General features: G+C 41.6%; 1 protein-coding gene across 1 annotated transcript in view; it reads right to left on the bottom strand.

Annotated features, from left to right (window-relative positions):
• The window catches only part of LOC115469714 (indoleamine 2,3-dioxygenase 1-like), a 30,877-nt gene extending 5,172 nt beyond the window's left edge, over positions 1 to 25,705 (bottom strand). Inside the window, exons 1-7 of the mRNA XM_030202500.1 lie at positions 25,607 to 25,705; positions 20,905 to 21,000; positions 20,658 to 20,777; positions 15,841 to 15,959; positions 8,723 to 8,737; positions 4,512 to 4,611; positions 453 to 570 (exon numbers count right to left, since the gene is read on the bottom strand). Coding sequence (XP_030058360.1) covers positions 453 to 570; positions 4,512 to 4,611; positions 8,723 to 8,737; positions 15,841 to 15,959; positions 20,658 to 20,777; positions 20,905 to 21,000; positions 25,607 to 25,705 — 667 coding nt within the window. The remainder of the gene's footprint in view (positions 1 to 452; positions 571 to 4,511; positions 4,612 to 8,722; positions 8,738 to 15,840; positions 15,960 to 20,657; positions 20,778 to 20,904; positions 21,001 to 25,606) is intronic.
• Between the last annotated feature and the right edge of the window lie 1,550 nt (positions 25,706 to 27,255).

The raw sequence follows: 27,255 nt of genomic DNA, 5'->3' as shown, positions 1-27,255 counted from the left end.
GAGTGCGTGCCATTTCTGGTGCTATGGAAAATAATTCCATATTTTCTAGCATGGCACTAACCCGGCGGTAATCGGCGCTGCCTGGTTACCACAGGAGCTCTTACTGCCACCTCAATGGCTAACTTTGTCCCCTCCCCCCCCCTCATGGCCATGTCTTTTTTTAAAGACTTTTTACCCGCCGTGGTAAAAAGGGCCCTGGAACACAACAAAAATGACCCCTGCCGCTACCGAAGGGCCCTTTTTACCGCAGCTTGGTAAAAGGACCCCAATGTGTATTAAACAGCATTACTATGTATTTAAATAGCAATAATGTGTATTAATACAGTGCAAGTTAGTAGGTTTAACCCTTAGTTTGTTCTGTTTAAGAGAGAAAAATTGTAAGTTGCTGCTTTGTTCTTTTTGACAAGCAAAATGATTACATGATTAGTCATGGTTATACACAGGGTACATACCATGAATTAATTTAAAGGCATCCCGCATCTTGGAGATAGATGAGGTTACATCTTGTAGTGCATTTTCCAGAGATGTGATGTCTTGATGGAGCATGGCACTAATAATCTTTGGAATAGCCTTCAAAATAATACATTAAACACATATTCAGGACACATTAGTACATTCTGTATGAATGACAAGACAATTTACAAGTACCATCTACTCTCATGATGAGAATTCTGATCTTTCTGACATCATTGCCTTTCAGGATATGCATGAAAAAAATATATTGTTAGTCATTTTGTTTCACTCAAGAGCAATTTCTCTAAAAGGGTTAGTTTTGCACATCTTATGTCAGTAATGAGCCTCACTTCTAAGCCAAGATATGTGGCTTCATTTGTTTTGTTATAGCACATGTAATATTTTTAAATGGCATATATTTTCTTTTGAATTGTATTTTCATAATAATAATACATGCTAAAGCATACAACAAAACATAACAGAGATAATATTCAGCCGGTAGAGCTCAGCATTTTTTTAAATGCTGACAGTGGCCGGCTAAATAAGCCCCAGATATTCAGTGCCGAGGTAATGTACAGGTACTAGCACTGAATAACCAGAGCTAAATATTCCAGTGCTAGCCACTGGAGCTTCATGGCCAATATTCAGCTGGGGCCCATATAACTGTCATATGTGGACCTCGGCTGAATATTGGCCGGGATCTGCATAACCCAAAAATCTTTCAGAGGCCCTCTGAATCCCCCTTATATAGGAGTCCCCCACCCCTCCCACACTTCAAACATGCAGGATAGGCCCCCGGGCCTACCTGCAATCCCTTGTGGTCTAGCGGGGATGATGGGGGCAGGATCAAAACTCACTTACTCCTGCCCCTAGCAGCTGCCTTTCCAAAATGGCTGCCACGACCTCTAGTGGCAGTCTCACATACTTCAGCAGTATCACAAGGCTGCTGTGAAAGGTCACAACAGCCATTTTGGAAGGGCAGCCGCTAGGGGCAGGAGTGACTGGGCTTGACTCCTGCCCCTGCTGGACCACTAGGGATTGCAGGTAGGCCCGAGGGGGCCTATCTTCCATGTTGGAAGGGTAGGAGAGGGTGGTGGGTTGCATGATTAGAGGAGGGGGCAAGGGGCTCCTGAATCAGAGGGGGAGTGGGACTGATGGGGAGAACCAAGGGCCTCTAAAGGTTTTGGAGGTTATGCAGTTGCCAGGCGATATTCAGTGCCAGGGCCTGCATAGTTAACCGGGTGAATTTAGGACAGCTTTTCACTTGTGCTAAATTTGCTGCTTAGCTACGTGGATGCTGGCACTGAATAATTACGGCACCCGCATACCTGATGGATCCTCTCCAACTTTGCTCCCTGTACTGCCCCCGTATCGCCTCTGTCCCACCTTTTTTGTTGGGTGGTCAGAGCCCATATTCAGCGGCACTGACTGGTTAAGTACCACTGAATGAGCAATTTAAGCAGGCAGGAGTCTCTAGGGTGAAACTGTTATTTTGGATGGAAATGGACACATATATAATATAACTAACATTGCTGATCTTCTAATAAAATTTTAAAAATCACAGTATGTCTGTAATTTATTTTGTTAGTAAATAAGGAGCCATTTTACTAAGCCATGTTAGAATATGGGCCTAGCACATTTTAATGCAGGAATTTCCTGTGTGCTAAACCCATTTCTACTGTGGCAGTATTTTTGGCATTTTACCATTTTTTTTTCAGGTCATGCACTAATGTTCACATTAGCGTGCATGACCTGAAAAAGTTAATGAGGAAGCACTTAGTGCCTCTTATATCTAGGAGATGCTAAGCGCTCCCGCCTTAACTCTGCATTAACCAGTTAACATGTGCTAATGCGAACATGCTAGCTGGTTAAAGCTTCCATACCAATAACATGCCCCAAGCAAAACTTATTTTTAGAAAATAGCTAACACTTGAATTAGCACACGTTTACAAGCAAACTACTGCAAAATGCTTTAATACATTTTGTGGTAAACATTTTTCCCTGCATTAACGTGGTTTAATGGCTCCTAAGTTCTACCATGCCTGGATTCTGTTTCTGTCATTGTGCCTGAACGTTGTACCTGTGGTAGAGTATTAGTTGTACACATGTGCTGGAGAAAATGGGATTCATCACAGGTTGTGACACCTTCCATTGCAGCAACATAAACGTTATCCATAAACCTTGTACAGAGTTTGAAAAACTATATCAGCCCCTCTAGAGTGCTGAAGAAAGGTTGAAAAGGCCGCATACAAGATGTTTGAAAAATTCATATGTTCTGACAGCTTACAGAGAATCTAGTTTCCTTCCAATAAAAAGGTTTTAGGTTTGTGATACTGTAATGATATCTTTTATCACAAGATTATTTGTTACTGATAATTGAATCCCAGGTAAGAAAAACAATAAGGGGAAGATTCAAGAAAAAGTATCACACTTTAGGCACTGGGATGATGCGTGCTAAAAACGAATTCTATAACGGCAGTTCCACATAGAACTTCCATTATAGAATACTAGTTTAAGTCGCCATAACTTTAGGTGCAAGCACTTACGCCATGTCAAAGCCTGGTGAAAGTGCTCATACCTAACTGTTGGCAGTTAGGCGCATAACCCCTAGTATTCTACAACCTGAGCGCCTAACTCCTAGGCATATCCTTGACCTGCCCTTGCTCCTCCCATGTCCATGCCCCCCTAGACATTGTGCATAATGGAAATTAAGTGCAGAATTTTTAGAATAGCGACTAAGGGCAGATGCGCATGCAACTGGTAATTGCTGCCAATTACCGCCAGTTACCCCCAATTTAAGTTGCTCATTGGTTCACTCCAATTAATTGCCAATTATTAAGTTAAGCTGTATGCACCACTGACCTTATTCTATAAATTGCATGAACAAATTTGTCCGCTAAGCGTAAAGTTGGCCGCCCTATTTTATAGAATTAGGGGGTAAATGACCATTAATAATCATTAAATCTCCTTATTATTCTTTCCAACTCACCTAAGGGGCCAAGACTTTTTGTCTCCTATCTGTCCATCTGTTGCCTGCTTGTCTGGGAGCAAAATAGCTTTCTGAAAATGTAATCAAATGGGACAAACTTTGGCATGGCATCGAGTTCAAAAACAGGTCAGATAGGACTGAGGTTTCCAAAACAGGTAAAGTCCCCCAAATAATACCTAATACATTTCTGTGAAAGAAGCTGTTCCAGCTTTTACAACATAGACATTGAAACACAACACTTAGAGAACTACTCTTTTCAAACTGCCTCATCTGTCTGCTCCAATCACGAAAAGACATACATATATATACACAAACACTCATAAAACACAACAAAACACTGAGACAAAAATACATAAAACACAGACACATACAAAGACACATATACCCACACACAAACAGACTGAAATTAATCCACGTGGCATGTTGCCATGCTTTACGTATTATTTACCTTCTCATCTTACCTCTAACCCACCCCTGTGCTGCACACCCCTATCACTACTGGGCTGGTTCTTAGTGATTCAGAAGTGCATTTTATTGTCTTTGTTGTAAATTCTACTATAAAACCCAGTGACAGAACTGTATAGCTTTCTTAATGTTTGCTATGTATGGTGACACCTAGAAACTGAACCTCATAGTTTGCTACTGATCATGTCTACTGCCAACTAGTGGTAGAGAACTATGGCAATGTCTGATGCCATCATAAGGGGCACCCAGCGGTTAAACTGTAAATTCCATCCTTTGAAATGCATTCACAGTGTCATATAATCGGTTTATATTTTATCACACTTGGTTTCATTTAATTATTATTCTTTCTGAACCAACAGAATGTTTGAGTACTGTGCTGTTCAAACTGTACCCCTCCTCTTCCTTTCAGGTCAGAAACACATACAGAGACAATACTGATATACAAAAAACCCTCCTTCTTCCCCAAAGGGATCAGAAAGAATTAGATTATTCGTGTTCTGTATCCTTTCCCCTCTTATTCATATATGCCCAATAACACAGCTTATTTTTTTTTCCAGTTATAGAGAATACATCACACAAGATTACATCAAACTATGGACCCTACCCTGATTCCTGGAGCAGCTGCCATCTCAACCAGAAGTGAGACCAGGAAAAAGCCTTTAGAAGTTTCTCCACCAGGGAATGAGAAAATGACATCTAGATTTCTAGTAAATAAATATTTAAAAAGTATTTAAAATCATCTATTAATTAAAGTAATACAGTAACAGTAAATATTGGCAGATGAAGATCTGTATGGTCCATCCAGTCTGCCAAACACTCTGCAGGTTCCACTTTTTCATGATTAAACACCAGCATCATAAACAGGGCAGTCAGAAACTTGCCTTGCCAACCTCATATGTGCAATTATATGATGCAGTCTTAGAACATACCGCTGCTTTCAACCCTAAGAATAGCTTCCCCTCCCCCACTGCTAACATCATTTATTTGCTAATACCAACTTTATTATTCTATCCCTCCCCCTCCCTCACAGAGATATGCAGCACCTGCAATCATAGCATATGCTTTAAAAGAGATTAAGTATGAATATATCATATCACAGTTTCTCCCTGCCAATTTTGGGGCATATACTGTAGAAGTCTGCCCGCCTCCAGTTCTACTTCCCAGGCATTGGAGTTGCTGTCGAAACACACTCCAGCCATAATCCTGATCTGACTTTGCAGTTTTTGAGACCCAGACTATAGAAGTTTGACGACATTAGTCTTACTTGCCTACCTCTGGAGCTGATTAAGCATTAGAGGAAGCCTGTTCAGAGTTGGGGACTCAAACCCACCCAACTGAATTTAAATCAACAAAAGAAAGTTTATTCTTGTTGGGTATCCCATATTCTGATGCAAACAGACACAATTCTATCTTCTACCAAGGAAGGATATTGGAAATGGATTGCATAGAGCTAATTCCTGGAACACCAGATTTTCATAGCTCAAGCAGTTTTCGGAGTCAGGATTTGAGTTGGTTACAGCTGAATTTGGCCATTCTTACTCTGTAGCTCACTCATATTCTTAAACAATATAAATTGAAGCCCAATACTCATACTGGGACTTCCTGTCATGGGGCTGAATGTTCCTTTCCTGACCTCCTTCTTTGTCATAGCTTGTGGAGGTTTGAAGGGTAGTGGACTGATGGGGTGAGTAACCTATAGGTGTTAAGGAGCAGAGACAGGAAGGCATTTTCTACTCCTGTGTGGTTCAATGCAGTTTGCTCACTCATCCTGCCTGATTTGTGGAGTCCTGTGGGTTGATCCATGTTGGGGTGGGATTTTGTCATATCTTGGTGGGTTTGGAAAGGTGAGCCCTTTAAAAGTCCAGCTGAAGGTGTATGGGAACTGGAATTTGACCTTGAGTGACTCATGTTCTCTTACACTGTCACTGGAGAAATTGTGTGAGTGCAATTTAATAAAGACGTGGGACTTTGAACAAAGCACCTGGCCTTACCGCTGGATTTTGGATGGCCAAAAATGAGATTTGAGCAACACCTTCTAGTCGTAAGGCTGAATTTGATGTATATGTTCTCTGTTTATGGCTAGAGGTGGTGAACCCATGTTAATGTTGAATTCTATTTACCTGACATTCTTTTGTTGTATAAGGTCCGTTAATAAAGCTGCAGCCCTATTATACATATAAGTTGTATCTGTAATTTTGGGGGGTGGGATGAAACTGTGAATACCTAAGTTACATTTTAGAATTAAGAAGATACACGTTGTTTTGTGAAGGCTATGCCAGTGGAGAGAGAAAGACAAACACATAACTTATCATTAACAGAGCTGTATTGCTTTTGAGATGTCTAGCTATAAACATGTATAGCATCTTTTGTGATTTGACACAAATGTTCAGGCTCTTGTTGATCTGTGAGCTGACAGTGCATAGCCGGTGGTAAGAACACTGCATAGCACCACACCTTATAATTCATTGGCATTTACTAAAAGACGGGCTAATCATGCAGAGTAAGACTGGAACGTACAGAACTCCTGTTTGTTTATAACTATGCTAAGTAGCAAAGAGATGCGAATTGAAGCAATAGGATTGGCTGAGACTCAAATGCTGTTATTTCCAAATTTGTACTTTTGAAACAAAAGCATCAAGTGGAACCAAAGCTGTCAAATTTTCATTATAAAAACCAAAATGTTAAAAGTAATGTGAAGCATAGCTTAATGTACAACAACCGATGCACCTACAACAGGATATCTTCTAGGTCTGTGGTTTCTAAATCTGTCTTGGGTGATCCCTGGCCTGTTGGGTTTTCAGAATACCCACAGTAAATACACAGGATATAAATTTGCATGTAATGAAGGTCAATCATGCAAATCTATCTCATGGATGTTCACTATGGATATTCTGAAAACCCAACTACTTGGAGATCTCACTGAATCACTATTTTAGACAGTTTGCCAACCCACATAGTGGTGCTTTAACTTAAATATAGGTTCTAGGCTCTCAGAGGAAAGAATCAGTTAAGAATTTGATTTATTTTCCATATCATTGGGAAACCCCCACAACATTCTAAAAACAACATTTGTGGTCAAATTATTTTAATATATAGTGAAATTATTTCAACATCTATAACTTATCCTGGCAGATCCCTTCCAGCAGAGATCCTTCTTATTCTATCTTTTTTACATTTTGTGTAGATTGTTTTTTCTCTGTCTGAATGAATGATCTCTCTCTCTCTCTCTCTCTCTCTCTCTCTGTATATATATATATATATATATATATATATACAGTACATCTGTATCTACATCTATAGATATGTATATCAATAATTTGACCATAAATGTTGTTTATAGAATATCATGGGGGGTTTATCCAACAATATGAAAAATAGTGTTTATGTATTTATACGCACACACACAAACACACACATATCTATCTATAGATCTAAATACACACACACACACACACAATATGTATATCATAATGTTGTCAGTGGTGCCTTCAGCCTTAGAGCTCAAAAACAAAACAAAACACTCCCCCCCTAAAGTCCAAATCCAAACAAAAACAATCCAGTCCAGGTTTTCTTTTTTTCCCCCAGCCAGTCACACTTAGACCTGATATTGTCCCAAAATAAAACAAAAATCTCATCTGGCTACTGTGACCAAAAAAATATTGTTCCTTAAAGATTAAATTAGATCCAAGCAGGAACAGCCTTCCCTCCCCTTCCCCACCTTTAAGAGCACACCCGTAGTATGGAACTGTTCTCTGTTCACTCATAAGCAGTTTGTAATCCACACCAGGCAAACAGCCTTGAACACTTTTTTTATAACCCCCCAAGAACTAGTCCCAGGAAAGTTCCCCAAATCCGGTGCTTGCACCATCCCAAGTCTTTTCAATCTCTTCAATTCTGGCTCCCTATAGCAGTGTGAGAGGGTTAAAAAGTTTCCCCTCCTTTTGTATACTAAGCAGTTCTTTCTCTGATAAAGAAAAAGTCTGTTCAGCTTCTAATAATATATAATTAGCTCATGACTTCCAACAGTTGTGCTGGTAGGGCTCCTTGTTACAACTAGCAGTAACCTTAAACCCAGAGTCATAGTTCAAGCTCTGGTTCACTCTGCAGCAATCTCTGTCTCTTCCTCAGAACAAAGTTCCCCTTCTAAAAACTCCATGCTGTCTACTGGCTACTCAAAGGTCATGCACTCAGGCTGCATCTCTTCCTCCCCTCTGACAGCATTTTCCCAGGGAGCTGTGGGGTGCACTTCCCCTCGCCAACCTCTCTTTGGTTCTAGCATATATTGTTTTCTAAGCTATGGGAACTGGACTTTATCAAACTCTGTCCCCTGGCCTGCTGGATGACTGACATTTGCTCTTCTAATAAGACCTGTGTTCTGCAAACTACTCCATTCCTAGGGACATGCCAGATCTTCCCTGTTCCCCAGGGTTCTATATTTGCCCTGAGGCAAGCTTGGGGGGGGGGGTATTCTTTGTACCCTGGGAACTCTCTCTCTCTCTCTCTCTCTCTCTATCTATCTCTCTATCTATCTATATGATATTAGCTGTAATCTAATTCACAGAAGATATTTGGCCTTTGTCCCCCTTCCCAGTCTGTCCACAGCACTCTTCTCCCAGCTTTCCATCTCCCCCCCCCCCCCCCCCAATTATGTAATTCCACTTGGGGCATCCTCTATGTTGCTCCCTGGCCATTCCATGGTTAGTTCTCAAAGAGTATGCATCAGACAACTCACAGTGACCCTGGTAGTCATAGCCAAAACAGCATGGACAGAAAACCAGCAGGCAAAGGATATTAAATATATAAATATATACTTACTCAATACTCAGTGGTCTTCAACATCCAATACATATGGAAGATAAGCCAATGCAAATAAAAAAAAAAAACAAGAAAAGTAACTATGAGTAATATAATGGCAGCAATAATGGTTTAGTGTACTATTAGTTCTGTAAATGACCTCCACGTTGAACCTGTATCTGGAATACTTCAAGGACAACATAATAAAGTGTGCTAAACTCTGTGCATTATTATATTTTTGGCTTAGCACATGCTCATGTGTTTAAAAAGGGAGAGGTAAAGTGAGCTAATTTTAGTGTACTTTCCTTGCAATTTCATGGTAATAAGCTACACAAGACGTTACTTCCACTTTTCAGCTTCCCTTTGTTCTTCACCCATGACGTGGCATTTAACTTCTATTTATTGTAAAGGAAAATAAAAGGCAATGGAACTAACAAAAAACTTTAGACGAGAGCCATAGTTCTCCACACATTAGAAAAGAAAGAGAAATCGGTAGAGAAGAATAACAAAGAAACAATAAAAAAGATAAAGTGCAATTGACTTGACAAATTGGTTAGTGAAATAAATAACTCTAGGGGCAATTCTATATATGAGCACCTCCTTTTAGGCACCCCTGTTCCATGTGGTGAGAGCCTATTCCATAATGAATATTAGCATAACCTGCTATCTGCATGCCTAAAATTTAGATACCTGCAATTATACCAGGCGTAGATCTGGTGTTACTGCAGACGCCTAAATGCAGCAAGGGCAAGCGCAACTCATTGTGTACATAAGTGGCAGCATCACTGGTGCCCCTCCCTAGCATTTACACTTATGTGGACCCTTACAGAATAGTGCTTAGTTATTTTGCTGTCACTTATGTTTATATGTCTACACTTACCCACAAGAGTGCTGGTGTCCTGTGTATTTATGCAGGTAAGTGTCATGTAAACGTGGGCATTCAGTTATAGAATTATCCTTCACATGATTAGAAACCACTACAGCAGCAAAAAATTTCCTTTATGATAATTTATGGTTTTTACCAGATCATTCCATCAATCATACCATGTATATTTGGTATGATTGATGGAATGATCTGGTATATTTAGCAATAAAAATGTGTGCCCTGGTTCTCAGACGATATAAAAATAGAAGCCTTGATATGGCCATCTTCATGTTTTGGCAACCAGTACCTGCTTCAGGGATTAGCTTAATAAGCATCTTTGAGAAACAGTGAACAGAACCAATCTCCCTTCTTCAAGTAGGCGAGAATGGAGGGAGGAATGCTCATCTTGAACTTTTCCTTATACCGGAATAGGTTGATATCCTTGAGATCTAATATGGGATGCAATCCTCGTGTCTTTTGGGATATGTGGAAGTACCTGGAGTAGAATCCTTGATACTTTTCTATACTGGAGCCAGCTCTATTGTGTTGAACTGCAGGAAAAGATTGGTTTTATCCAGGAGCAGGTAGGTATGGGCTTGGGGTGTCTAAAATCACGCCAAAGATTAATCTGTTGGCAGATACTGAAATATTAGGTGTTAGCCCATTTTTATGATGTTGACAACCCATAAATATGCTGTAATCTATTCTATCTTCTGAAAAGAAGAAGTATACCACACCCCTACAGGTAAGACTGATTGGGTATTCTGGAGGCACACTCACTATGATTGTAGGGGATGGTAGGGGATGGTGAAAAAGTAAAATGTTGCTTCAGTTGCCCAGGTATAGTCTTCTTCACTTGCTTTCTTTTTTGCTGATGAGTCTTATTGAAAGTGGAATGTTGAGCCTGTTGTGGTTCTCTTGTCTGGATCTTCGTATGTTATGATAGTAGAATCTTCTGCAGTATTGGAATATGCTCGTTTATTAGAAGATGTATATGGCAGTGACACAGCTGAGAGGTGTAAATCTTCCTTACTATGTTACCAAAAAAAGAATCTCTCATACAAGGAGCATCTACTAGACATATATGAATTCCTTTACAGAAGCCAGATGCATGCAGCCTTGCAAATCTTGTGGCAGTAATGTCAGAAACTGAGGTATCCTTTTACCAAGCTGCGGTAAAAGGGGGCATGTTTTTGACGCGTGCTGACGCCCCCTTTTACCACAGTGGGTAAAAGGCTGCCTTTTTTTTTTTTTAAAGAAATGGCTGTGCAGCAAGTGAACCACTTGCCGCACGGTCACTTCAGGGTGGAACACTTACTGTCACCCATTAAGGTGGTGGTAAGAGCTCCTGTGCTAACCTGGTAGTAACTGGGCAGTGTGCAGCCCAGCCCTGCCCGGCGGCTAAGCACGGTGTTTATGATTATGTTTACTCTGGCTTGATAAAATCGCTCTATTTACAAAGCAAGTCACAGCGATGAACAATCCAAATAAATAGACTAAAATGTAAGAAAATAACTCCATAAAATTATGGGAAAAGGGACCTTCATTTGTACAATATAATCCCAAAAGTAAAAGAAGAGAGGACAGAGAAAAATTAATAGGGTAAGCATCTTGCTTCTTAGCTTGCTAACCAGGCTGCCCAACCACATGTAAAGTGAAGACATTTGTAAGAGACAGTGGTGCTTGTTTTCAAGGTGCATAGACTTACAAAGTTACGTGGAGGGGCATAATCGAACATGAACGCCTATCTCCATGGGCGTCTATGTCCGAAAACGGGTACGTGAAGAGGCAGGACAGACCGTATTTTCGAAAAAATGGACGTTTTTCAGCTGGGCGTTTGGTTTTTTTTAGCGATAATGGAAACTAAAAACGCCCAGCTCAAAAACGTCCTAATCCGAACCATTTGATCATGGGAGGGGCCAGGATTCGTAGTACACCCCTGATATGCCAGGACACCAACTGGGCACCCTAGAGGTCAGTGCGGTTGACTTCAGAAACAGCTCCCACATGCATAGCTCCCTTACCACGGATGCTGAGCACCCAACCTCCTCCCCCAAAACCCACTACCCACAAATGTACAACACTACCATAGCTCTTAGGGGTGAAGGGGGCACCTACATGTGGGTACAGTGGGTTTTGGAGACCTCCCATTTACCAGCACAAGTGTTACAGGTAGGGGGGGATGGGCCTGGGTCCACCTAGCTGAAGTGCACTGCGGTACCCACTAAAAGTGCTCTAGGGACCTGCATACATGCAGGCCTCTAGGACTTGTTGCTGCTATATAACATTGGCACACCAGTTGACACCTGAAGACTAATCTCTCCGAAAACGTCCTTTATTGGAATAAGCACGCTTACTCTACTACTACTACTACTATTTAGCATTTCTATAGCGCTACAAGGCATACGCAGCGCTGCACAAACATAGAAGAAAGACAGTCCCTGCTCAAAGAGCTTACAATCTAATAGACAAAAAATAAAGTAAGCAAATCAAATCAATTAATGTGAACGGGAAGGAAGAGAGGAGGGTAGGTGGAGGCGAGTGGTTACAAGTGGTTGCGAGTCAAAAGCAATGTTAAAGAGGTGGGCTTTCAGTCTAGATTTAAAGGTGGCCAAGGATGGGGCAAGACGTAGGGGCTCAGGAAGTTTATTCCAGGCGTAGGGTGCAGCGAGACAGAAGGCGCGAAGTCTGGAGTTGGCAGTAGTGGAGAAGGGAACAGATAAGAAGGATTTATCCATGGAGCGGAGTGCACGGGAAGGGGTGTAGGGAAGGACGAGTGTGGAGAGATACTGGGGAGCAGCAGAGTGAATACATTTATAGGTTAGTAGAAGAAGTTTGAACAGGATGCGAAAACGGATAGGGAGCCAGTGAAGGGTCTTGAGGAGAGGGGTAGTATGAGTAAAGCGACCCTGGCGGAAGATGAGACGGGCAGCAGAGTTTTGAACCGACTGGAGAGGTGACTAAGTGGGAGGCCAGCAAGAAGCAGATTGCAGTAGTCTAAACGAGAGGTGACAAGGGTGTGGATGAATGTTTTTGTAGAGTGCTCGGAAAGAAAGGGGCGGATTTTACGGATGTTGTAAAGAAAGAAACGACAGGTTTTGGCAGTCTGCTGGATATGAGCAGAGAAGGAGAGAGAAGAGTCAAAGATGACCCCAAGGTTTCGAGCTGAGGAGACAGGGAGAATGAGAGAGCCATCAACAGAAATAGAAAACGGGGGGAGCGGGGAGGTGGGTTTGGGGTTTGGGTTGTGCCCCACTGGCAACGAGTCTCGCTGGTACTGAGATGAGCAGTAGGTCCGAGCTGGCAGAATGCTGTACAATGCCCTCTTTCAGCCACATTCAAGGGAAGAACTAAGTTCTCTAACGTGGCTAACACGTGAACGGAATCTAAAACTGGCTTACAAAAATGGCCACTACCTCATGGACTACCGGAAACAAAACAGGGCACACTCTGACCCAGTAAGCAAGGGGAAAAGCACCATGGGAGTAGAGCCTACCAACTACCAACATCGTGAGCATTTGCCACAAGCTAGTGGAAACAAGGAGCCCAATACCCTACACCCACCACAATGCATTGCTGATGTGACTCTGCAGTGCGCATAACAGAAAAGGTGTCACACTCACCCGAGAGCCACATCAGAACCAGGGAAAGGCTGTCATAGGATAGAACACATTCTGCTGTCATAGAGGTGGGTACGGCATTTGAGGCTGGCATAGAGGCCGGACAAATGTTTTTAAAGTGGGTTTTCTTTTGGTGGGAGGGGGTTAGTGACCACTGGGGGAGTCCGGGGAGGTCATCCCCGATTCCCTCCAGTGGTCATCTGGGCAATTGGGGCACGTTTTTGGGACTTGTTTGTGAAAAAAAAGGGTCCAAAAAAAGTGACCCAAAATCACGGTAAAAACGCCTTTTTTTTTTTTCGATTATCAGCTAAAGACGCCCATCTCTCCTTGGCCGATAACCATGCCCCAGTTCCGCCTTCACCACGCCTCCGACACGACCCCGTCAACTTTACCCGTTTCAGCGACAGATTGCAGTTGGAAACGCTCAAAATCGGCTTTCTATTATACCGATTTGGGCGTCCACGGGAGAAAGATGCCCATCTCCCGATTTGGGTCGCAATATAGGCGTTTTTCTCTTTCGATTATAAGCAGGATAGTAATATAAGTAACTTTGTAAGTCTATGTGCTTCAGTGTGTACAAAGAAGTGAACAGACAGGTACAGTAAGGGGGAGGAAGAGGAGAAGGAATTGGAATGCTGTTCTCTGTCATTTGCCCACAGTGACTGTAAAAATACACTTTAAGGGCTGGGAAACCGAGTGGAAGAGGGGAGATCTGCTGGGCTGTGTTTGAGAGAAAGGGGATAGCTTGCTTTTCTTTCAGCTCAGAGTGCACAGGAGGGGTAATGAGGAGAGTGTTGGTATTTGTAAAAGCAAAAGCCAGGCTAAACACAGACTGTGGTGAATATCTGTCTGACAACACAAATTGTAAAACAGAAGGTCTGTTTAAAAAAGACAGCGAGAGGTTTGCAGGTCTGGCAGAATCATAAAGCAGTAATGCTATGCCTATGATTGAAAAAACAGAAAGAAAGAAACAGCTAGTCTTGAGGGTGAAATGCTTTTTGTTCCTGAAAGATAACGAGCCATGAAGTTCTCAAAACGAAAGGCTGAGTCATTTGCTTACAGTTGACCGTAAAAAACCCCACACTTTAAGGGGTGGAAAAATAAAAGGAACCCAACTGCATATACTCAGTGCCTGCGCAAACTGCACATACTCCTCCAAGGCTGTAGGGGGCAGTTTCTGGCGATGGATGTCATGTCCTGTGATGTCACTAATCCAAAATGGTAGCAGATAGTGTAAAACGGGAAGTGATGCTATGGGTTCCACTAGCTTGGATTTGTGCAACCCATAATCACAGCTTTCTTGGAAAAGTGGTTATAACATCTCTTCCAGTGATATCTCCAAAAAGGGCAGGGTTTAGAGAAGAGCTCATCAATAGAGGTGGGGTGGGAAGGGAATGGCTTTGTGGAGAATGGGTGTGGTTTGGTGGGAAGTGGATACGTCTTAGGTGGGGCTTGAATGGATCCTCCTGACTGGCTGTAACCAGAAGTGGGCATGACCATGTGATAAAACTACTCAAAATAGGTTTGACACTCTGCTAGCCCAGTCATCAACCAAGGGCTACACACTATGGATCCTTTTGAAACCCCCCATTCATGGGCTCTAAATTTGATTCCTAGGTTTCACCACTCCTCGATGGCTGAAATTCTCTCCCCCCAGAGGTTGTGAGCACTGTATCTATTCCATAGCATCTCCAGATCTGAGTTGAGACAAAAACCCAAGCCCCTCCGAAAGACAGCACATCCCAGTCACTGAGCCATCAATTTGGCCTGAGTTGCAGTCATATTTACCATTGTAATTTTTAGTACAATGTTAGACCTTCTTTCTCTTACCTCTTCATCCCTTTCTCCGATGCCTTTAGATGGCTAGATACTGCTATAATGCTTTTGCACCCTGTGTTGAAAATATTTTTTAAAAAGTCTTGGTATTCCAAGGGTTGTGCTTTTTTACCACTGCCTAATTGGCAGCAGAAACCCTATGGAGGTTAAGTGAACTAGAATCTTCTTAGCTAGCCAATACTAGAATAGGTAAAGCTTTATCCTGAGTGAGCTTTTTATAACTCATATTTGATTTTCAGAAGAGGGCTGGATATATTGCACTAAACCAGTAGTTGGGAAACTTATTGACTGAAGATCTGTGTTGGCAGTTCCTGGGAGGATTCTTCCCTTAAAATTTCATGAACCAGAGGTCCTCAACAAAGATTTCATAAGTAAGTATTTTCCATCTCCTTGCTCTCCACTTTGTCCCCATTCCCTTCCTGCCTTCCAATCCCCTCTCTCTTCCTTTCCTGCCCCAACTGCTCTGTTTCTCTTATTTAAGGTCCCTTCTGCATGGAACAAGTAAGGGAGAAGAGAAGCAGTAATTACAGTATACAACAATTAGGAGGTGGTGAGAAAGCACCACATGAAGTTTTGCCTCCTGCTCACCCCCACAGTGAGCTTCAGTCATTGCTGCCCCTCCTTTCCTGTGCCAGATGGAGGCCGTTGCAACAGAGGATCCTCATGATGTCAGCACACTTGGGGCAAGCAAAATAGCAAACAGAGCAGAAGGTGGGAGCTTGGATGCATTATCACGGACCAAATGAAAAAAACCCTACAGGCCCGTGGTTTCGCACCCCTCAGCTGTATCCTATTCTGTGCTGCTGCATTCTACATACCCAGATGGATCTTTCTTCTTCCAATTTGCCAAAACACAGTCTGCATAGACCAGAACAGGAGGCAGATCAAGGACCTCAGATAGCTTGCAGAATGGAACAGCAAGTGTTCCTGGAAGGACCTAGTTTAAACAAAGAATTATTATGAATTTGATTGGAGGAAATGAGAGGGACCCTTGGGAAAGAATGATTTATAGCTATCCTGAAATTACAGGGATGAAAATCTCAAAGTCAAGCCTCGACTAGCATCTCATGATACAAAGCCACTATAGGTGATAGCCTTAATTTAATTTATTGCATGGCAAGAAAACAATAAGGATAAAGAACATAAAGTAAATCAATTAAAACAATGGAAATAATAAGAATAAAAAGAACAGTAAAATGTTCTGGAAATATGTAGCACAACTAGACCTATGTATACAAACTATTTCAAGCCTACAGAAGGATGAGATTCTCAGCAACTTTGCTTAACATTTGCTTATACCTGTTACAGGCTACTGTGAAGCATGAGTGGGGGTGGAGGGGGTAAAGGAGGCATACTGTACAGCTACAATGAGGATTAATTATTGCAGTCATTTATTTATTTTATTTGTACCCTGCACTTTCCCACTCATGGCAGGCTCAATGTGGCTTAGGTACTTATTTGTACCTGGGGCAATGCAGGGTTAAGTGACTTGCCCAGAGTCACAAGGAGCTGCCTGTGCCTGCAGTGGGAATCGAACCCAGTTCCCCAGGACCAAAGTCCACCACTCTAACCACTAGGCCACTCCTCCACTTATTGACCTTAGAACTATCGTAACTGAAACCCAGGACCAATTTTTGTACATTTACTATTGTCAACTGTTTGGTACCTCTTTTGTGAAAGTTTATCGCTTCTATGAGCTGTTTGAAGAAATATAAGCCAAGAACAATAGGGGCCCGGATATCCCTAGCGTTAGTAGACGCTAATTTTTAGTGCACACTAAAAATGCTAGCGTGCCTTCAGCGACTTCGTAAACAAGTCCCTAAGCCTTTTGAGGGGGCGAGGTTAATTTTATAAATGATTTTACTAGGGATGGGCTTTTAGTGCACTATTAATTTGATTAATTTTGTAAAATTTTAACTAGACTAATCCAGACCAAAATTTTTAACTCCCCTCCATTGTCCAGCATCGTTTTCTCTCCCTGCCTATCCTATTTCACCTTGGCATAACGCAGCAGAGGAAAAGCATCAACATCAGTTGAAAATAGCATGTGGGAATCGCTGTTGGAGACCCTATGAAGAGCCAAATAAATGTTAATATAAATGCATGGTGGGGGAGAGGAGGAGATGCTAGACCTGTGTGCTGGGGGGGAGGGGTAATCAGTAGCAGTAGCAGGAGGAGAGAAATAGGTATCTGTGTGTCAGAGGTAAGAGGTTTAGCAGCAGAAGGGGAGATACTTGGATGTATGTACAGGGCAAGGAAAGATGCAGCAAGATAGGAGAAATGTCAGTACCTGACATACAGTCTGCACAGTGGAAATTTACTAGTACAAAGCCATCCAGCCCAGAAGTATGACTAATCATGTGATTGAAATTTTTAATACCACGATTAATTTTGATTAAAAGTTTTCATTGTTGGCCATCCATAGATTTTACACAAATAAACTCTTAAATGCATAAAAGACATCTTATAAAATTACTCCAGGAGTTATGCATGTTTATGCATGCACAGTGACTAAAAGGTGCATAATGTTACATAACTTGGGTACAGGCATGTTCAGGGGCAAGTTTTGGGCACAGCGTGGGTGGAGTTGCAATTAACCTACATATTGTATAAATTATAGGTGTACATGCATACTTTACATGTAAACATTTATGCCTGCCCCTAAGTAATTATAAGTCTCTGCAGCTTTTGCCCTAGTACTTCACAAAGATATATAGACACTTATGGTGCTCATATTCAAAGCAGATAACCATCTCAAAATGGCCAAAAATGACCAAATTGTGATTTTGGAATGGCAGAATTTGGACATTTTGTACTGCTGTTCATCCAAATAGCATGGGGACATGTTGTGGGTGTGTTTTGGGTAGGCCCCAGATTAGCCAACAGTGATAATTGAATAGGAAGAAAAGTCCAAGTCTAAAAAGAAGGATGTTTTTATATTTAGACCTATTTCAATCACACCCGGGATATAAAAAGGTTCCCTGACTGAGTAGCTGACCACTGGAGGGATTAAGGCATGACCCCTTCTTAATCCCCCAGTGGTTACATTACCCCTCCCTCACTGGAAAGGGAAACTAAGCTCCTTGACAACATTAGGTATTAAGAACTTTCTGAACACAGCAGCAAGCAGGTCTGTAGGGTATCCTAGTGGTCAGTGCAGTAGACTGTAAACCAGCAGACTCAGGTTCAAATCCCACTTCAACTCTCTCTTTTTAACCTATTGTGAGTCCTACAGAGTCCAGAAACAGAGATAAACCTAGTGTTTCTAAATATTAAAGATACCTGCAAGCCTGAGGGCTATTGAGGTGGTACATATCTAGATACAATAGGTAGTTCCCTGTTTTTGGAGAGCTCACCATTTAAAATAAGAGTTGTAATGGAATACAAATCTGGGGGCCTCAGATTAAAGTCCACTGCACTGACCACTAGGCTGCTCCTGAACTCTGCAGCGATGTCTGTGTGGCTATTTTTGTGCAAATGCTACCAGACAGACATAGGCGCTGACTCCATGGGTGCTGTGGGTGCTCGAGCACCCCCAATATTTCGCCGACCGGAAGTTCCCAAAGTCCCTCCCTCCAAGTTCCAGGGCCCCCCCTGCCCATCTGTCCATCCCTCCAGGGCCCCATCTGTCCATCCCTCCCTCCGAGTTCCAGAGCCCCCCGCGTTCACCCCTCCCTCCCTCCCTCCCTCCCTCCGTCCGTCCAAATTTTAAAATCCATCTTCTTACCTCGTCGGGGTGTTAAGGCGCCAGCTGTACATAGTGAAAAGCGTGCATGCTCGCGCTTCAGCCTTCCTTCGTCTGTCTCTGACCTCTGGTCCCGCCCTCATTTCCTGTTTCCGCTTGGGCGGGACCAGAGGTCAGAGACAGACGAAGGAAGGCTGAAGCACGAGCATGCACGCTTTTCACTACGTGCAGCTGGCGCCTTAACACCCCGATGAGGTAAGAAGATGGATTTTAAAATTTGGACGGACGGAGGGAGGGAGGGATGGAGGGGTGAACGCGGGGAGATCTGGAACTCGGAGGGAGAGAGGGAGGGATGGACAGATGGGCGGGGGGGCCCTGCAACTGAGGGGGAGAGGGGAATGCACCACCTCTAAAAAAAAAAGAAAAAATTGAGCACCACCAATCATTTTAAAAAGTCAGCTCCTATGCAGACAGATGACCTTATCCCTAATTTTGAAAATGGCTGTTCAATTTGGGTGTTCTCATGCATTTTTAAACAGAAAACCCTAACATTTTTTCTGTTCAAAAATGATTATGAGATTGATGGGGATGTTTTGGATGTTATGAGTGGGATGCCCCAATTCTGACTTGGACATCTGTTCGAAAATGCTGCTCCATGTGTCTTTAAAAAGTAGTCTCAAAATGCAATCTGTTATAAAATTATCCTCCTCATACGCAATTGCTTGGTAGAGGAACACAATATCATTTGGTATCTTAGTTTAACACTATCAAACTATTCTAGAAAGAATTTCCAAACCAAACTGTTGCACCCCAAAAGAAACCTCTAGTAGTTCTCCTAAATTATAGGATTGTGCTCTTCATATGCCACCCAGTACTTTCCAGAATTGTGAGGGCTCTCCTTACTATTGAAGTAATCATAGGAGGAGACCTCAGCTTGGAGGGGACCTTATTGTTTAAATACCAAGCCCAGAGACCACTGTGCCAAGAAAAACAGAAATTAGAAATCTTGGGTTAACTCAACCATTGTACCATACAGGAGAAGGAATCTCTTGCTATCCCATCTTTGAACCAGAGTAAGGTTACAGAGCTGCTTAGGTCACTGCACTGTACAGGGTGAAAGGAAGGAGAATAAAAGGTTTCCACTGATCCTGGCAGTGAGCAGAAGAATTCAAAGAACAACCTCAGTAGCTGAGACCAGGAGGGCCCAAGGTTCTACAGGAAAGAGAGTGCCTGCAATCACATATCTGTCCAGTATCCAGAAAATATGAGACATCATTCAGTATCCAGTAATTGTGAAATATCTGAGCATAGTGGATTCCAGGAAGATTCAGGGTTCAAGAAATTAGTGCCTTCAGTCGGCACCTGTGATCTACCTCTAAAGAAGAAGTAACAAGGAAAGAGATGGAAAGTACCAGAGCCCTCAGCTTACGGTGAAAATACCAATGCAAGGAGAAGACTAGTTTTTCCATATCCAAGGAAAAATAATTATGTGAACTATATTTTGACTATTTTGTAGTTTTCATTCCTTTTTAATTTAATTATTGTTTGCTCACTTAAAAACTTTCAATAAACTGTGTTGGTTCAGAACAAAACCTGGACTAGACTGAGTTTTTGGAAGTGAAGCAAGTACCAGTGTGAGTGATTCCAAGAGCCAATGGCCTTCCATCCCCAGCTGGTCCCATTACAGAGCCCTTTAAACTCCAGGTGAAAGTCACCGAAGCAGTTTGCCTCCCAGGAAGTCTTCCCACATAGTACTTAGTGCTCACTGAGGACCCAAAACTAAGGGGCTATATTCTGAAAATAAGAAAGATAAGAATTTGAGAAAAGTACAGTGGGTACATAACAATTCAGCAGTACTTTTGAGAATGGCAGCTGACCCAAGCTTAGCTATTTCTATTTTAGGAGGGAAATTAGGACGTAACATAAGAGAGGGTAGAAAAGCCCACAGACCTTCTGAGCTTTTTCACTTCCATTTTGCCAGACGTATCCCATTGTGATGAACCCAAGAGCCAGGTGTGCCAGTCGCTGCTCCTTGTAGTCTGTGAGGGCATGCGTGCTAAGCAGTGGCATCTACAAGGGCCAAAGAAAGTAATAACTCAAAGTATGTGTATAATCTACAGTTAATAAGCCAAAGGCAATTGGCAGGAATACAAATTTAAATAAAGAGTATCAATAATAAAGAAAAATCACAAGATACCTTCTCCACTTTTGAGCAGAGCTGACAATTTTCAATCAGCTGGGACAAATTGCTGGCAATCTCCATCCAAGGATCATAGTAGCTTGGCAGCTCTGTCTACAAAAAATAATAATATATAGATACAGAAATCAACTGCACACTAAGAAAAAGTGTAGTAAAAGTTTTTCTCTAGACACTCAGGAATCAGATTGAAATATTCACCACCATAGATAAATAGACCTGCCATGTCCCCCATATTCAAAGGAAGACGCCCAATTTGGTGGGCCATCTCTCACACTTCAGCTGAGGAGGCCAATACTCCCACTCAGCTGAGTGAGGAGATGTGGAGACTTAGAAGGTTAGTCTGAAGTGGTCAGCATGGCAGCCTGTGCATACTATAGTACAGCAAAGAGAGGAAGCAAAGTGCAAACACAAGCCCAAACAGCAAAAATAAAGTACCAGGCGCCTCAAAAATAGGGACATAGATCTTTTAATCATACACCTTTGTAAAATAATCTTCAAAAAGACCCAACACGGGCCATGTTTTGGCGCACAGTGCCTGCGTCAGGGGTCACAAAAGTAGCAGGGACAGTGTGCAGCGATGTAAATCAACTCAACAAAACTATTGATGGTCGTAGGCTGCAATAACATCTATTCCTCCATGTATAATACGCGCTCCTGCAGGTGTGGAGTCCAACACATTAAAGGTTTTGTAAAGTGTTGCCCCACAGAGGTGACATCCTGGTTGGTACTAGCATTTTTCATAGGTCTCTAACACTGTACCAGTGATTTTATGGTAAGAATCCTAAAAGGGAACTTTAAAACAATACAGGAACGTAAGACCTTTGAAGTCAGAATGATTAAATATTTTGACATCCACCAGACAGGACTTAACAAAGATCTGGGTTTTCTAGCCCATTATAAACCATAAAATTGTACTGCTTTGCCATCCTCTTATCTGCATGCATATCTCCCTGCCCCTCATCCACTCGACTCTCCCCGTCTCTCACCTAACCCACCCTCATCCTGTTAGACTGTCACTGGACTGCTTTGATGTTTCACTTATATATATTGTCATCTACCAACATTTGCTTATTTCCAATCTGCCGAAGAAGGGCTACCTTCGAAATCTAATCAAAAAATGTATTATGTCCAATAAAAAAGGTATCATCTTATTTTCTTGTCCATGTTTTATTTTGTTTTATTTCTATTTATTACCTTTAAAAGAGGACTAACACGGCTACCACATCTCTCTACTCAACATTTTTTCATGTTTCCTCTTCCCCTGGCACATTCATGCACATAAATTCATGCATACATACCAGAACTGAAGTGGCAGACCCATTCACTTTACAGTGGTGAGAGGTTAGAGACCTTTGCTGAAAAGAATAGGGCTGGCCCAAGGGTATGTAAACCCCCCCCCCCCCAAATTTTGTACTATAGCATCTGCCGTTCCATAGTCCTCAATAATCCAGCATCTCCCTTTGCCTCCCTGCCCCTTCCCCCAGTATCCAGCATTTTTCCTTCCCTACAGCCCAGGTGTCCATTATCTTCCTTTCCCAGTGTGATGAGTTGCTGAACTATGGGGTCCAAAGACAAGCACTGCACTGTCTTGCTACCTTCTGTGCCTTTGCTTCTGTCCAACCCACCATCTAACTACCAACTGGGTTCTTGCATGCCTCTGAGCAAATAGCCTGCCCAGAAACTACTTCTTGGTGGTTTCATTGTCACCTCACAAAACCCCAGGCTCACATAGCTCCCAGAAGGGTGCTTAACACTCATTAAACCACTGGGACTCATTCATCGGTCTCAAACATACTAGTAACTAAAAAGTTTATTATCTACAATTATATACAGTGAATGCAAAAATCGAAAAAAAAAAACCCCCTAAACTAAAACTGCCAACAAGCAGAGGAAAAGTGGATTTTTACAGTTTGCCTGCAAACCTAAGTACTACAGTTTTCCCCAGCAGGCATGGAGTTACAACCAGATTTTGTGGAATATTATACTAAAATTATTTGAGAAGCAAAGTGCTGGTTTTCTCACTGTTTCTTTTCGATTAGAAAAAAGCTGTTACTTAGATGTGTATATCTGCAACATGCACAAATTTGAAGGGGCTTTTCCAGGGAATAGTTTGAATTTCTACTTATCAGTAAATATCCTTCAGTATAAGGTCAAAAATGTTTGTTGTTGTTCTGCTATTTTGTGGCAGAGACATTGGTGAAAAATACCTTGCATTGAATGCATGCAGAGACAAGGTGGAAGGGCATGATAAGCTGGTGGAGTTGGTGTTACTCCTGATGAAGCTGTAGTGAAACAGTGTGCTCTAATGAGCACACCAAACACCAATTCAGATAAGTGGCCTTCATTTAAAAATCTTTTATTGAAAAGGTATTTTTGAAAGAGACAAATTAAAACAATAAAAAATTGAAAGAAACATATACTGTATACTAGATAGTAAATCAGAATAATTGTTAAAATAAATGAGAGGTTTTTCTGGATTCATGAGGAAACTGCTCAGCTTTAGTCCTATTTTGAAAGTGGGACACATGGAGGGGCATTTTCGATATGACATCTAAGTCCAACTTTGGATGTTTTGCTAAAAACGTCCAAAATTCAAGTGGGGAATATAGCCATTTTCAAAACAGAAAAAATGTCTATTTTCTTTTTTCAAAAATGGCTATTTGCTAGATATTTTTGTGCTCTGTGCATTTATCTTTTTGGTCCATTAAAAAAATGTTCACATGAAAAACTAAGAAAATCAAGCCACTGGGTTGTAGGAGGAGTCAGCATTATTAGTAGACTAGCCACACAGACATCCAAGGAGAGCAATGGGGCACCCGAAGTGGCACTGCAGTGGACTTCAAATAAGTGCTCCCAGGTACACATCTCACCATTGCTCCCTTATCTTGTCCGCTGAGCCCCAAAAAACCCACTACCCCCATCCGTGCAACACTACACTAGCCCTTGTGGGTGAAGGGGGCACCTATATGTGGGTACAGTGGGTTTCTGGTGAATTTTAGAGGGCTCACAGTTTCTACCACAAGTGTAACAGGTAGGGGAAGGTATGGGCCTCGAGCCACCTGTCTGCAGTGCACTGCACCCAACACTACACTACTCAAGGGACCTGCATGCTGCTCTAATGGACCTGAGTATTTATTTATTTATTTATGTGTTTGTTTGTTTGTTGCATTTGTATCCCACATTTTCCCACCTATTTGCAGGCTCAATATGGCTTACATAGTACTGTATTTGCAATCGCCAGTTCCGGTATAACAATTACAAAGTCAGTAATGGTATAATAAGTTTATGTTTTGTATAACATCTGAGGCTGGCATAGAGGCAGATATGTAATATTTTTAATCATATTTGGGGGTAGGAGGGGGTTAGTGACCACTGGGGGAGTAAGGGGAGGTCATTTGCTCATTTAGGGCATTTTTGTGGCTTTTAATAAAACAGGTCTAGATCAAAATGTCCAGCTTTTAGCCCTGGATGTTTTTTGTTTTCTTCCAGTATGGCAGAAAAACGTCCAAGTGTTACGAATGCCCAGATCCCGCCCTTAACATGCCCCTGACATGCCCCCTTGTGACTTGAACTCACTTCTGACAGACTTCATAGAAAAACATCTAAAAATTGGTTTTGAAAATACCAATTTGGATTTTGTGAGAAAAACGTCCAAATGCAGATTATTGCCACTTTTTGGATGTTTTTCTCTTTTGAAAATGAGCCGCATAGTCTTCACTTCTGAAGTCCTTTTCTCTCTTTTTATTGAAGAAATAGATTTGAAGCGTTAGCCTCAGTAGCAATTTGATACATATAGAATGCATCTTGCATTGTTGTTGGAAGTGAAGTTTATTCTTTAAGCAAGATCGAAGCCATCCTTAGTAGTAATCAACGAAAAATACCTTGACAATATCTATGCTCTTCTTACACTTCTACAAAGCATGTTCAAATTGTAATTGTGGCTTTTGATTATTCTAATCATTGCAAGTTCTTTTGATTAGAGGTTTATTACTTTCCAGGTTTGCTGTATTTAAACCTAATTTTGAAATCTTCCTTTCAAAGTCAATTTAGTGTTAAACTCTAAAGCTCAGCTTAATTATCCCTTTATCCGCAACTATCCATTAGATATTGGAACAGGTGTTAATTGGATGCTTCCATTAAAAAGACAGCGAATCAGGTCAGTCATGACATAGCCATAGGAACTTAAGAGTACAAGCATTGCACTTTCTGTAGTCATAGTATTTCCTCCATTCTGTTTTGTGCTGTTTGAAATGTGCCTTTCCTATAAAAGATCCTCTCTGAGGACTTTTATCCAGTGCATATTGAAATAACTTGGCACATGGCAAGTTTTACAATAATGGTAGATTCCTTGATACCACTGAAAGCAGTTGGGCCTTCAGGAAATCCAAAGTATACATATATTCATTGCAAGCTCTGTACTTTTACCAGTGGCTTCTACTATATTTGGTGCAAACTTTCTAGAAGCTAAATCTACAAGCGATAACGTTCTTACATAGGAAAATACATCTCTGCCAATATGTATTATCTTCTTATAGTTTTACAGCTCATAGGTGCTATATTACATATATATTAAAAATTGTACTGCAGGAAAACATTAACTTTCTCTAATGACATTAGATGTAAGGAGTATGGCACTCTTTTGAGGAATCCTATCCTTGAAATGCCCATTGAGGCTTCATCATAAATTTATTCAGCCTACCTGTGGATGTGGAAGAACAAATCCATAGTCTTCTGAAATAAGATATTGGTCAATTTTGATGAGCAGATTTTCAGCAGAGGTTTTACCTTTTCGTTCCATTACCCAGCTACAGTTGCTACTAATGTCTGCCTCTGTTCAAGCCATCTATATAAGGAGCAGTCGAAATTTAGCTGTTCACATGTTCCCCAAGCATGATTAGCAGTGGAATTTCCAGTGTCCTCATATGATATGTGATCGGGAAGGAGTATTTTCTATTTTTTACCTCATTCAATAATGCCTTTACAACTGTTTACTTTCACTTCCTTTTGTAATGAGTTCCTTTATTACTGAAGCGTGGCTGCTGCTAGTCCAACTCAGCAACGTGGCATTCAGCTACACCTTCCCACTCTTCTGGGTTTTTTTTTTTTTGTTTTTTTTACATATCCTTTTCAGAGGAGGCAGCCTGGTTTTTGTAGGTTTAGGAGGAAAGTTATAAATGTGGGCTACCATTATGATGGATTATTTTACCACAAGTCATGCTATTTTAGCAGAGGGTCCCATTTTATACAGTGAGACCCTGTACAGTAATAGCACACCCTGTGGTAAAATAAAATGGTAGCCCTCATTGATAACGTCCCCCCTCCCCCATACTCACTTAAAGTGATCCTTGTCCTCAACTCTGTTTGTAACCCCAGGTTTGTGTAATCACCTAGACAGTCACCTAGGGCTGGATTCAGTAAATGGCATTGAAAACTAGGTACTGGGAAAAATCAGTGCTTAGCACTAATCTATTAAGGGTGCTCTGGGATGAGCATCTTTTATAGAATAGCACCTAGAGGGGATTCCCGCACCCAACTTTGGGCTCGAGGACTTATGCCAGCTGAAACCTGGTGCACAAGTTGGGCGCTGATCCCCAGAATTCTATAACACTGCATGTATCTTTTGAGAATGCCCTTGACCCGCCCATGCCCCTTCCATGGCCACGCCCTGTTTGGGCTGCATGCTATAGAACTTGAGTGGCCAGAATTATAGAATAAAGCATAGCCAGATGAGTGCAACCTCCAAATGGTACCAATTAACATCAATAACTGATTGTTAGCATTCAACTGAGTTTAATTGGCTAATTAATCAATTAGGTTGCATGCGTATTTTGGGATTGTGGCCAAATTTGGACACCAATTACTGGGTGCCCTTTATAGAATACAGGAGCTAGTGCATGCCCTGAATGGTGGGAACCCAGCACATAAACAGATTTATTTGTTTGTCAGGACCAGAGCTGGGACTGGAATAATTGAGGAAGCCAAATAAGTAGTTCTCTGACTTTAAAACTACTCCATCAATACATCAGTTGACTTCAGATATTGTGTACTGAACCAAGTATATACTAACTCACTCATAAGATAAATCACAATGTCTCAATATAGTAGAGGCAACAAAACAGGTTACAAACAGTAGCAAAACAGTTTAATTTATTGGAGAATAAGAATGTTCCTTTCAGGCCGTTAACACTTCTCATTAAACAGTTCAACTACTGTACAACTTATTTGGCTCAGATTTTACTTCATTCTATTCTTTCTCATTCATTTTTCTCCTTCTCCATCATGACTCCAAGTGTCTCCCTCTTTAGGTTTCAGCTCCAATGATATTAGCCCTTCACCAAGGGAACTCCC

The sequence above is a fragment of the Microcaecilia unicolor genome, chromosome 4 (assembly GCF_901765095.1).
Source record: "Microcaecilia unicolor chromosome 4, aMicUni1.1, whole genome shotgun sequence".
Classification (NCBI taxonomy): Eukaryota; Metazoa; Chordata; class Amphibia; order Gymnophiona; family Siphonopidae; genus Microcaecilia; species Microcaecilia unicolor.
This window is presented reverse-complemented; position numbering and strand designations above follow the sequence as displayed.